At 61.9% G+C, this 11,627-nt stretch overlaps 5 protein-coding genes across 5 annotated transcripts; 3 read left to right on the plus strand and 2 right to left on the minus strand.

The window, feature by feature from the left end:
- Positions 1-238: 238 nt before the first annotated feature.
- GLOTRDRAFT_101968 (DUF292-domain-containing protein) lies at positions 239-1,464 on the plus strand (the record flags this gene model as incomplete). Its single annotated transcript, XM_007862399.1, has 7 exons — positions 239-268; positions 401-515; positions 612-702; positions 770-846; positions 924-1,018; positions 1,081-1,206; positions 1,282-1,464. The coding sequence occupies 7 exons, from the start codon at positions 239-241 to the stop codon at positions 1,462-1,464; spliced, it is 717 nt and encodes a 238-aa protein (XP_007860590.1).
- Positions 1,465-3,197: 1,733 nt separating this feature from the next.
- GLOTRDRAFT_67477 (S-adenosyl-L-methionine-dependent methyltransferase) lies at positions 3,198-4,523 on the plus strand (the record flags this gene model as incomplete). Its single annotated transcript, XM_007862400.1, has 7 exons — positions 3,198-3,297; positions 3,347-3,476; positions 3,535-3,606; positions 3,665-3,685; positions 3,738-3,822; positions 3,927-4,271; positions 4,365-4,523. 7 exons carry the CDS (start codon positions 3,198-3,200, stop codon positions 4,521-4,523), a joined length of 912 nt encoding a protein of 303 aa, XP_007860591.1.
- GLOTRDRAFT_108807 (uncharacterized protein) lies at positions 4,218-6,074 on the minus strand. The gene is made up of 3 exons (XM_007862401.1): positions 5,624-6,074; positions 4,363-5,538; positions 4,218-4,290 (listed from the first exon to the last, which is right to left on the minus strand). Exons 1-2 carry the CDS (start codon positions 5,811-5,813, stop codon positions 5,024-5,026), a joined length of 705 nt encoding a protein of 234 aa, XP_007860592.1. The 5' UTR covers positions 5,814-6,074; the 3' UTR covers positions 4,218-4,290; positions 4,363-5,023.
- A 338-nt stretch (positions 6,075-6,412) lies between these two features.
- GLOTRDRAFT_134866 (uncharacterized protein) lies at positions 6,413-8,003 on the plus strand (the record flags this gene model as incomplete). The annotated part of the gene is made up of 4 exons (XM_007862402.1): positions 6,413-6,526; positions 6,583-6,646; positions 6,704-6,852; positions 6,910-8,003. 4 exons carry the CDS (start codon positions 6,413-6,415, stop codon positions 7,648-7,650), a joined length of 1,068 nt encoding a protein of 355 aa, XP_007860593.1. The 3' UTR covers positions 7,651-8,003.
- Positions 8,003-8,575, minus strand: GLOTRDRAFT_97465 (uncharacterized protein; the record flags this gene model as incomplete). Its single annotated transcript, XM_007862403.1, has 1 exon — positions 8,003-8,575. A coding segment is annotated over one exon (552 nt), but the record flags the coding sequence as incomplete, so codon positions are not given.
- Positions 8,576-11,627: the final 3,052 nt, after the last annotated feature.

Here is an 11,627-nt window from a genome sequence, read left to right on the forward strand (position 1 = left end):
GCTGCATGTACTCCTCCCATACCCACATCCAACGTCGTTTATAGCAGCCATGTAACTTATACGTCTGCGGTCGTTCGGTACTCGAGTCCCTTGGGCTGACTTACCGATAAAACCAGTGAATGAAGGACCCTGAGCACCTTGATATGGTCATGGCCATTTGCCACCGATCGATTGCCTGCGTCCTGCCATTCCATCTAATCACCTTCCACTCCTCTGAGCCGCTACTGCCCTAATTCTCATGCCTCCCTGGAACGCGACCAAAGCCAAGGTTCGTCGCCGCCGCCTCCCGTCCCGGCGTCCATAACCCCCGCCCAGGTCCAGCTGCGGTACACCTCCCTCCCCTCCCCCCTCCTGTCCCGAAACGCTAAACCCCCCCCCCTCCCCAAGGCTATCCGTGCAGCGCTTGCGCACGCTGCAGGAGAAGAAAGAGGCACAGGCGAAGGCGACACGAAGGGACATCGCGACGCTGCTCGAGCGCGGCAAGCTCGAGACGGCGCGCATCAAGGTCGAGAATAGTATGTCGCCCTGCATGGTGTGGATCATGCCTGCCTCGCTCGTGGATGCAACTGACTTGCACTTGTTCTTGTCTCGCGTGTGTTTTCTTTTGATAGTTATAAATGAGGATATATACCTCGAGCTGCTGGAGTTGCTGGAGCTGTACTCGGAGCTGCTGATCGCGCGGTTCGGGCTGCTCGAGCAGAAGTGCGTCGTGCTACCTTCGTCTGTTATCGCCAGTGCTGACTGGTCAATCACTCATCTCGCATCTCAGCACACCCGAGCCGGACCCAGGCGTGAGCGAAGCCGTGTGCAGCATCATCTACGCGGCGCCCCGGACAGAACTGAAAGGTCTGTTCCTACCTCCACCGTCTCGTCACATGTGCCATGTCTGTATGTACTAACGCCTATACGGCGCTCGCCTGTAGAATTGCACGTACTCCGCGACCTGCTGATGCACAAGTACGGCCGCGAGTTCTCGCTCGGGGTGATGGAGAACCGCGACAACTGCGTCAGCGACCGGGTACGCCGTGCCATCCCATCCGCCGATTTGCTCCTTCTGATAGCCCCCTGCCGTGCGCGCAGGTCCTGCGCAAGATCAACGTGGGCATGCCCCCGCCGGAGCTCGTCGACGCGTATCTCACGGAGATAGCCAAAGGATACGGGCTGAAGTACTCCCCGCGGAATGATGGCGGCGAGGGAGGTGTCCGGGTACGCGCGCTCCCTGCATCTGATTCATCCACCCGCCGTGATTTCCATTCCTAACTGTACGCCAATTTGTTGTAGGAATCGGAGAGCGACGAGGTCGTGGAGGGCGAGGGCGAGGGCGTGAAGACGCCGCCGAAGCTGCCCGAGCTTCCGCTGGAGGAGAAGGACAGCAAACCCGCGCCGGCGGCGGAGAAGCAGAAGCCGCCAGAGGACGACTTTGAGATGCTGAAGAAACGGTTCGAGGCGTTGAAGAAGCGCTGAGTGTCAGTGTTGTTTGGTTGTACGTACTTACATGTGTGTTCGGGCCAGTGTAGGATTTGTTCTCTTTGACGACGACAATGTAATATTGGGATATATCGTTCCGCCTGTGCGAATTCGGGGATGTGAGGCCAGTGCTCGGTCCGCGAAGAGTGAATTTGTACGTCGCTACTGTAGCGCCCCTGCAACCAGCGTAGCCTGGGTGCCCAATCCACTCGTTGTACGGTCGGTGTGGCAGTCCAGAGTTACGTCCCATCAGTCGTGCGCATTTCGCGATTGCTGTCGCATAACACGTCCCGATCTCGGGTGGAGGCTCGTATATCCGCCGGAAACCGTATGTCAGGATGGCCTTGCTGATTACCTTCGGAATAGCTGTACTCCATTTATAGACGATTGAACCTACGCATCGGGTGCCCACGAGGCACCGGGCGCTGCCTTCATCGTCGATTTTATCAGCCGGTGAGTCTTTGTCCTAAGGTTCGTCACTTTGCGCCTGCTGGCTAGGACTCGGACGTCGGAAATGAGACCCACGGAGAAATTTTGTGGATGTAGGTCCACGCTTGGTATACCCCATACCATATCTGACAGCAGGAAGAGTGGTGCGGGAAGTGCCAGCGGGTGGGGTTATCAGATGATTTTGGGACTTCCTTCGGGGCCATAAGTGCAGGCGCGGAACGGAGGGCATCCCGGGCCCGGGGAGGCTCGCGCAGGAGAAGTGAATGCGTGTCACGGGGTCGCTCGTCGCCTGACTACCGCTGGGAGCACGCTTCGAGTCTCGCTGGTGTGGCATGAGGTCGGATACATATATTGGTCCCACAGGTAATTTCGTGTGATGGAAAGCCAATCGGACTAGAAGAATAGAAGGGGCGATTTACACAGCCCAGAAGGTATCAACGACAGATCGTTTCAGGCGGTTGGATCCCTGCAGATGGACTAAGCTACGCAGACGGCTCGGGTTGCGTAATTACATGGCATCACGTTCTGGTTCTCATGCAACGTTCCAAGTTTCAGAACGGCGAGCGTGTACGGCGGCCCGGGGGTTTGGCCGTCCGGGGAAGAGGAACAGCATGGATAATGAGGCGAGGAAACGAACGCCGCCGGTCGGACATGGACACATAAACACAAAAGCTAATGGGAAGTCGGCGGCGGTAGGATCAGGAAACCGAGACGGGGGGCCGGGCCCGCACTACGCCCAACTTCAAGTTGAAGCCACTTCCGAGCGCGATCCCCAGCGGAAGGACGTATGAAAGAACACGTCGACGCAGCACGACCGCCACCCCCGCCTGAAGCGGAAGCTCGACAGCCAAAACGGCCACAAATCGAATATCTCGCGCCCAGATTCCGGCGCGATGGCCAGATCTGCGGCGGATCTCGCCCGTCCCGTTTTGGACGCGTGTTGGCTTCCTTCCTACGATTGCAGCGGACCGACGCGTTCCCCCATCCACTGGCAACCTCCGCCGACCTCCGTCATACCCATTCGAAGCTGCCCAGCGCGTTTATATGCGCGTGCTCCCGCGCCTTTTAGCGTCCCCGCTGCCATGGCTGCCCTGACCGCGACCGCCTCCGCCTCTCGCATGCACCCCGACTTCGAGACCGACGATGAGAGCGACTCCTACTCCAGCGTCGGCGTCGGCTCCTACGCCCCCAGCGCTGGCACCTCCGCCACGTCCTACGACATGGACGTCTCCGTCCGCTCTGCGTCGCCCGCCCCGTCCGTGTGGTCTATCACGAGCTCCATGAGAGAGCGCATCTTCCGCCACGAGTACGGACGAGGCCTGAACAACTACTCGGATGTGTATCGTCTGCCCGCGGACGACGAGGAGCTGGAACGCCTTGGTAAGAGCCAATTCGATCGAACTCTACTCTTGGGCTCATTACTTGGCAGACAAGCAGCACCAGATGTTCATCGAGGTGATGGGCGGCAAGTACCCGCCTCCTATGGACGAAGTGCTGACGGAGGACGGGTCGGGGGAGACAAAGGCTTGTCTCGATCTTGGTTGCGGGTCCGGGTGCTGGTGAGTGAGACCGAGTGTGGCATTGGCGCGCCGCGATGGATCAATAACGTCTTGGCAGGATACGCGACGTTGCGCTGGACTATCCCCATTGCAGCGCCGTTGCCGTGGATCTCGTCCCCATGCAAGCTGCGTGAGTGTCTATTGCCGACTCTCCCGGGCTGCGTCCGTCCTGACAAATTTCTCCGTAGCATGATGCCACCCAATCTCAGGTAACTCTCAGCGGACTATGTCAGACTCTTCTTGCTGACTTTCTGTGTGAAGGAGCGAAGTCGACGACATCAACCTCGGTCTCGAGCACTTCTACGGCCAGTTCGACGTCGTCCACGCTCGCCTCGTCTCGTCCGGCGTGAGTCTCATTTTAGCGTTTCATTAGAAGATCTCCAGCCGGATCGTGCCGGATCTGCGAGATCTCACCTTAGCGATCGACTTACCATATCCGTCCCGATCTAGATCCGTGACTACGCAGGTCTGCTCGACCACACGACCCGCGTCCTGCGCCCCGGCGGCCTGCTCGACCTCTTCGAGTTCGACTTCCGCATCTACGACGAGCACCGCAAGCCCTACGTCTGCAACGCGAACGTCATGCAGCCGCCATGGGCGCCGCTCTTCATGACGATGGTCAACCAGGCCGTGCGTCGTCGTGGCGGACACGTCGACGCCGCGAACCTGCTCGAGCGCTGGGTGCGCGAGCACCGCTGCATGACGGACGTCGTCTACCGCGAGTACTGGATCCCGACGAGCCCGTGGGCGCGCGGGGACGACGAGGACGCGATTCGGCAGCGCGCGTTTGGGGAGGTTATGCGCGACGATATCAAGGTGCGTTGCCTTAGTTCTGTGGAGCTATATTAAGGGGCGCTGAGAAGGTGTTTCGGATGTTCCACTCGACAGGCGTTCATCAAGTCCGCAAGGCCTTTGCTGTTGGGCAGCGGGTTCCCTGAGTATCTGGTCGACCAGGTCAACGCAAGGGCCGAGCGGGAGCTGGACGAGGCCCGGGTGCCGGGGTATATCCTCTGCCAAACCGTGTACGCCCGGAAGGAGCGGGTGTGATTGTCTTTGTTTCTCTCACCTATCATTATTATTCGCACATCACTAATCCACACAAGCACTCACGTACGCATTCATCTTACTGTACCTTATTCGTAATATCTTGTATTGACTCGCTGTCGTGTATCGTTGTCACTTGCTTGCTCACCGCTAACGTACAATCCCCTCTCGCTGAGAGTTAATAGAAAGCTTTTATACAGGAACAGTACGGTGCGATTAATGAGAGACAACCATACGAGGGATTACAAGCATGAACAAAGGTGACGGGTTGCCCAACTCCAGTGAAGGAATGGGACTCTGAATCAGACGGCCCGAGTGACGAACATCGCTGAGGAATGGAATGGGTGGTACTTCCGCATCTCGCCTCCACCGTCCATCGAGCACCTGCTCATCCGTCACCGCGAATCCAACCGAAAGCATAAAATCCACGAAAGAACGCTCTGAAACTCTTCTCTTCTCTATACACTCTCTGCCACCTGATAACGAGTGATGGATGGATTCGCTTACTCCGCAACGACCAAGCCGGCCATGGCGCGCTGCACATCCTTCAGCGTCGAGTCCCCGGCGGTGCCGTTGCCGTTGAGCACGCGCGGGCCGAGGCCGGGGTGCCGGACGCCCATCGCCGCGCCCAGCATGCGCTTCGCGGGGTCGCCGATGCGCGGGGCGCCGCCCAATGCGTCGGCATGCGCGCCCGCCTCGAGGATGGCGGGGTCCGCCGCGGCCATGTGCTCGCCGAGCAGCGCGCTGAGCGTCGGGTGCGTCGGGAGGCTCGGCAGCGTCGGCGAGGGCTCGCGGTCGTTGTTGCCGCTGTTGTTGGCGCGGTGCTTGGGGAGCGAGACGGACGCGGAGGACGCGCGCGCGCCGTGCCCGCGCTGGCTGTTGTGCCGCGCGTTGACGTTCTGGATGATGCTCTGCGCGTCGGGGCCGTCGTACGGCTTGATCGTGACGGGGCTGTCCGAGTTGGGCGGGGCGAGCGAGGCGGGCGGGTGCGCGAGCGTCTGCAGGTACGCGCGCTTGGCTGTGCGATGGTCAGAGATCGGGTGTGCAATGTGCGGAGGGGGCGTGAAGAGAGGGTGACGCCGGGACCTGCCACCGTCACTCACCTACGCCAGGGTCGGCAAAGACGAGGAGCAGGCTCGTGTCGTCCAGCCACTTGATCTTGAAGCCCCCGCCGACGTTCTCCCACTCCGAGAAGGCCGCCTGGATGTCCTTCGTCTTGAGCTCCTTGGGGAAGCCGGAGAGGGAGAGGATGCGCGTGACAGACGCAGAGAGGGCCGTGAGCGACGCCGCCATTATTTCTCTTCTTTGTGCAGTATTAAGCAGGGAGATTCAACGCAAACCGGGTGCGCAAGGATTGAATCGAATGGGGGTTAGGCAGGGCAATAATTACGGCGAGGGTGGTACAGCGGGGCGCAGAAGAGAAGAGCAGGCAGAGGAAGAGAAAGCGAGCGGGATTTTACTGATGGTACAGCGGACGGCGCAGGGAGTTGAGTGCCACGACTTGCAAGGGAGTAGGAGATGGACGTTAGCGAGTCGATAGGGATAGGAAATACTACCCTGCTTTGCGACTGTAAATCACGACGAGCTCCCCCGGCCGGGGCCGGCCGGAGTCCCGCCGACCGCGCAGCCTCTGTCGAACTCGCCGGTCCTGCAGTGGCTTTTACTCCATGGAAAGGTAATACTCTGGCCGGTAGAGGGCATGAGTCCAGTGGCTTGAGGTGTTGGTATTTTACAGACTTTATGTCACTTGTAATGCGAATAATGGCCCGAAGCCACCGACCGGATCGGCCGCCGCCGGGCCCGCGTCTTTCGTGTCAGTGCAATGGGCAGGCGCAGATCGCACTGGGCGCGAATGTAGCACTACGCTCATCCTTCAGCGCTCCTGTACAAGCATGTCGGATGTGGACTTTATGCGCGTCTGGCAGCTCATCCACGAGCTCGCCGAGCAGAACGCCCACAATCAAAAGGTCGCGGCGAACCTCATAGCGCAGGCCAGTGCATTGAAGGTGCGTTCCTGTGGCTGAGAGCAGGAGGGGACGAGTGACAATGGATTCGCGTGTAGAATGAGGCTGCTCAGGCAAATAGTGGGTTCAACCTTCGCAGGGTGAACACAGACATCTCGAAAGGTGCGTAATTCACTGCTGTCCCGGATTCGGTGATTCCTAAGACGCGTTTTGTGACAGAATTCTTCGATTCGGAGCTGGAGCGTCTGAATGCCCAAATTATCATCGAGAACCAGACCCTCTCGCACGAAAACAAGCAGCTTAGCATGCTCCTCAAGGAGTACGAGCAGACCATGGAGACTGTCATGCAGAAATTCCGCGGGCACGCCGTACGTCCCCTCTCCCTCCCCCCTCCCCTTCACCCCCACTGACATTTCACCGCACAGCAAGCCGCGCAGATGCACGAGCTCACCCTCGCGCGGCACTATGAGACCCTCCTCCTCTCGCGCGACTCGCACACGCTGCACGCCGACCTGACCGCGGGCGACGCCGCCACGCACGCGCTCCACCGCCTCGCCGCGTCCCTCCGCGCGCTCATGCGCTCCCTGCACGGCGAGGAGCCCTCCCCGTCGCACAGCCCCAGCCCCGAGTCCAACACCACCTCCGAGCACCCCACCTCCTCCTCCCCGTCCCCATCTTCCTCCTCCCAGTCGCCCTCCTCTTCCTCCCAATCTCAGGAGGATGCCATACCGGACTACAACTGGGCGCTCGAGCGCGAGCTCGAGATCGCGCGGCTGCAGCAGGAAAACGAGGCCCTCCGCCAGCACCTGGGCATCGACGAGCGCGCCGCGGCGGCGCACAACATCCGCGCGGAGGTCGACGACGAGCTCGCGCGGCTCAAAGTCCCCTCGGGCTACTTCCCCCCCGCCCCCGCGCCCTCCCAATCCCAGGGCGGGGGTGCACAAGACATGTTCGCGCCGCGCGCGCCGCACCACGGGTTCGTCGTGCGCGCGGAGGGGCCTGGGCGCGGGGTGGGCGTGCGGCGGCCGGCGATGTTCGGGAGCCAGCGGGGGGGGAGGGGCGGCGGCGCGCCGGGGCTGTGGGGGGATCGCGGGCAGGGCGGGGAGAGGCCTGGGGATTGGACGGCGGGGGCGCCGGAGACGTCGCCTCTGGATTTCCGGTGGTAGCGCTAGCGGAGGTTGAGTTTTTTTGTGTCGTATCTTACTTCGCTGTCGGATGCATCGCTTTCTTTATCGTGATCACGACACTAAGGGCAATCTGCACACCGAGGATTCAGGCGAGGAAGATAGACGCAATACGGATTATGTACTATTTGACGGGGGAAGCAGGCTACTGAGGTGGTATATACAGGATCTAAGTACTATAATGTAACGTATAAGTGCAGCGAACACGAGAGCGACGACGACGAGAGCTAGCTAAGCGATACCGATACAAATTCTACAAGAGCCACCTCGCCCGAACCTACAACCAACCACTGAACCAAAACCTGGCAATAAACTCTAGTCCAACCCCCCCCCCCCCCCAGCACGAATCCTACCCCTCCCACCTTACCTCAACCCTCAACCCGCTCCGCCCCCTTCCCTCCCACGCGATGCCCACCAGCCTCTCCCGTCCACACCCCAAGCTCCCCTCCCTTGCTCGCCCCTCCCACGCGAGGCGCTTCGCGCCGCAGCAGTTCTGCAGCGCCTTCAGCCGGAGGAGGACGGGGTTCGCGATGGGGCGGAGGCGCCACGTCGCGGGGCGGGAGGGCGCGGGCGCGGGGAGGAGCGGGACGAGCGCGTACGGCGCGAACGTGTGCGTGTGCTGGGCGCACGCGGGGGGCGGGGCGGTGAACGCGGACACGTCGGCTGCGCGCGCGCGGTAGCCGTGCGGTCTCGGTCTCGGTCTCGGGTTCGGTGCGTGCACCTCCCCTCCCACCGCCTTCTCGTCCACCACCACCACCACCGCCTTCTCGTCCTCCTTCTCGTGCGCCTCCTCCCTGGGCTCGGGCTCGGGCTCGCGCGCGTCCACCCCCGGGACGGCCACGGAGAACATCACCGCGCTCGCATACGCCTTCTGCAGCCCGCGCGCGACGTCCAGCAGCCTGCTCACGCGCTTCACGATGTTCCCTCCCTCACTCCTGCCCTTCTCCAACTCCCGCGGCTTCGGGCTGTCGATGGGTTGGGCGGGGGCGTCGGGCACGGGCCGCGCGAGCGGCGTGGCGGCGAGCGGGACGCTGGTCAGGTGGTGCGGGCACGCGCGGCGGGATGAGGATGGGGATTTCGGTAGAGAGACGGGCGGCGAGGGCGAAGGGGAGTGGGTCTTGACTGATGCGGAGGCGCTGACGGAGGTGCCAGCTGTACTGACGGAGCTCCTGCTCCCGAACGAGAGCCACGATACCGAGGTCGAGAGCGAGGACGATGATGATGATGAGGAGGAGGAGCACGCGACGCACATCGGGCGCGCGCGGACGCGCACGTCCAGCTGGCGGTCCTCCTCCCTATCTTTGCCCTTCGCGCGCCGGCGCTCGCCGTCCTCCCATTCCACGACTTTCAGCAGACTGTTGAGCAGCACCTGGCGGGAGCGCGGATGGCGGCTGCGGGAAGAGGACAAGGACGAGTAGAGGCGCGCCTCGGCGTCGTCCAGCGGGAAGAGCGAGCCCTGCATGGTCGTGGCGACGAGCTTGAAGGGGACACAGCGCGCGTCGGCTTTAAGGAGGGACTGCTGTGCGCGTGGGGAGCGCGACGGGGGCATCACCGGGACGGCGTACTGGAACTGGGGGCCATGCGACGCAGGCAGGCGCGCTGTGTCTGCCGTGCCGGCCGAGACGCCCCTGGCGCCTCCCGCAAACTCGCTCCCCTCCGCCCGCCTGCGCTTCTCCGCCCTCACCCTCGCGGTGCTGTCCGCCCAGACGCGCTCTGCGCAGCGCATGCGCGCCTCGCGCGCCCTCTCGCGCCTGCACCGCTCCTCGCGGGCTCGGCACGCGCGCACGCGCGCCTCCTCGGCCGCCTCGAGCTTGAGCAGCCCCGCGGGGGCGAAGACCTCGGTGAGGTCCTCGTCGCGCACGGCGGCGACGCGCGGGTCGTCGAGCGAGCAGACGTCGGCGGCGCCCTTGAGCTTGAGGAAGAGGAGGCGCGCGAGGCGGTGGTCGTCCAAAGCGTAAGCGGTGTGCATCTGGTCTTGGAGGGATTGGGGCGGGGGCGGCGGGGAGTCGTAGTAGGAGAGGTCGGGGGGCGAGGAGGGGCCGGAGCTGGAGGAGGAGGCTGTCGGGGGCGTCCAGGGGGGTGCCATGGTGGATGGACGTGGCGGGGCGGCGGGGGTGGAACGGTAATTAGAGGTGGGATGAGAATAATACGAGTGCTGGTTGGATGGGGCGTAGCAGACGCGGGGTCTGCGGACGGGCGAGACGGCGCAGGACCTGCCGCGGGCGTCGAGGGCGCTGCGCGGCGGGGGCGGGGGCGGGGGCGCAGGGAGGACAGAGAGCATGAGACGATGACGGGGCGGGGTGACGAAAGGACGCAGCGAAGCTGGGACGGGCCTTTTGTGGGATGGCCAGGTGCACGCGGAGGCGCTGATGCAGCAGCCTCGAGGCGCGGGCGTCTATCGTGTTTGCTGGCGAAGCTCAGAGGCTCGCTGTCGGCGTCGGCGTCGAGCGTTGGCTGTTTTCAGCCCCGGCGATCTCCCGCGCTTATCCTCCAATCACACGCACCGAACATTCCACAACCGTCATTTCCCCGCTGCGTCTCAGGCTCATCGCGAGTGTTCGTTGCATGCTCATTTTCCGTCGCGAGGCAAGCCATGACATCAGCCGTGAGTCGTCTCAGCCTGAGCATCACAGCCAGATCCAGACAAACGATTGCACCGATTGGTCTGCGGCTCTCAGATCATATCTATCACTGCGACCCTTGTTGGTCCCAGCCCGGGCTGTAGTATCTACTTGGGTCGAGGTCCGAGCCACGTTCCCGCTAACCACCCCTTCGCAAGCTCTGTGCCTTCGCATCCCCCCGCGAGGCCTGCCGCAATAGGCTGCCTCTACATCCACGCCGCCTATCCTCGACTGCATGAGGCGCTGGATAGCAAGTTTAGCGTTCGCGTTGCTAGACCTTTGCTGTAGGGCTCTGCATGAGGTGATCCCGCGCAGGCGCACACAAGCACAAGCACAAACACATCTGATATTGATCCTCGAATCGATCATAACAAGTGGGACACACACTCGCGGTGATTGGTATCAGGCCTCTTCCTCCTTCAAGCCTCCCTTTGTGAGCTGGCTCGAGATAATCAAACCCAAACCTGATGTTGACTGGGACTCTGAATCCACTCGCTATCCTTGCTTTGTCTTGCTATGCCGCTCATGTGGCCACGTTCTGTCGGACACTCGTCCGGGGATACAGACTATATGCGCAGAACAAAGGACGTCTGGCGCAGCCTCGTGTCCGGAGCCAACAAGCAGTCAGAGCCTCTCCATCTCTAGGTTATTCGCGCAGCGATTCCCTTCTGCGCAGGCTCCGACGCGGATAGGATACGCGTACGTTCGGCCCCGAGCTGGTCGGAGGCATCTCAGCGCGACCCGCATCCAATATCAAGTGCAAGTGCATTGATCCCCGCCCTGGTTGTCTCCGTGCCTCGGTGCCGCGCTGTCAATGTCGCGCCAGTTCTCAGTTCTCAAGCCTGTCTGCGCGATGTCTGCGTGTACAAAAGTCGAAGTTTGGATTATGCAGCAAGATTCTCCCTAACGCAGGAGGTCCTGTCTAGGTTCTCTCAAGTCGGTGGCACTTTTCACACCTACGAGAGCATCCAGCCAGGATCAGGTCTCCCCCCGCGCGAGAGTGAGTACCGGAGGCAAATACGACAACGGTTTAGCCTCCGAATATCGCGGCACTTGCCGTTTGCCAGTGAACCCGGGACGTCTGGTGCAACTCTCGCCAGCATATAGCGACGGCTCTAGCCCGGTATGGGTTTAAGTTCAGATACCCTCGCCATAAACTCGCCCGAATACGACCCATGTCCCCAAATTCTGTTCGGGATCCCATGGGTTGTGCCTATGGCCGGCATCCTATGAATCTCTTTGATGAACGGGTGCCATTCATGCGAATGCGGGCTTGACCACGGAGTGGCCGCAACCGCGTATCGACTTCCGGCGTGCCCTCAGGCCTCGGGCTTGAGT

This window comes from Gloeophyllum trabeum (genome assembly GCF_000344685.1).
Source record: "Gloeophyllum trabeum ATCC 11539 unplaced genomic scaffold GLOTRscaffold_00001, whole genome shotgun sequence".
In the NCBI taxonomy this organism is placed as follows: domain Eukaryota; kingdom Fungi; phylum Basidiomycota; class Agaricomycetes; order Gloeophyllales; family Gloeophyllaceae; genus Gloeophyllum; species Gloeophyllum trabeum.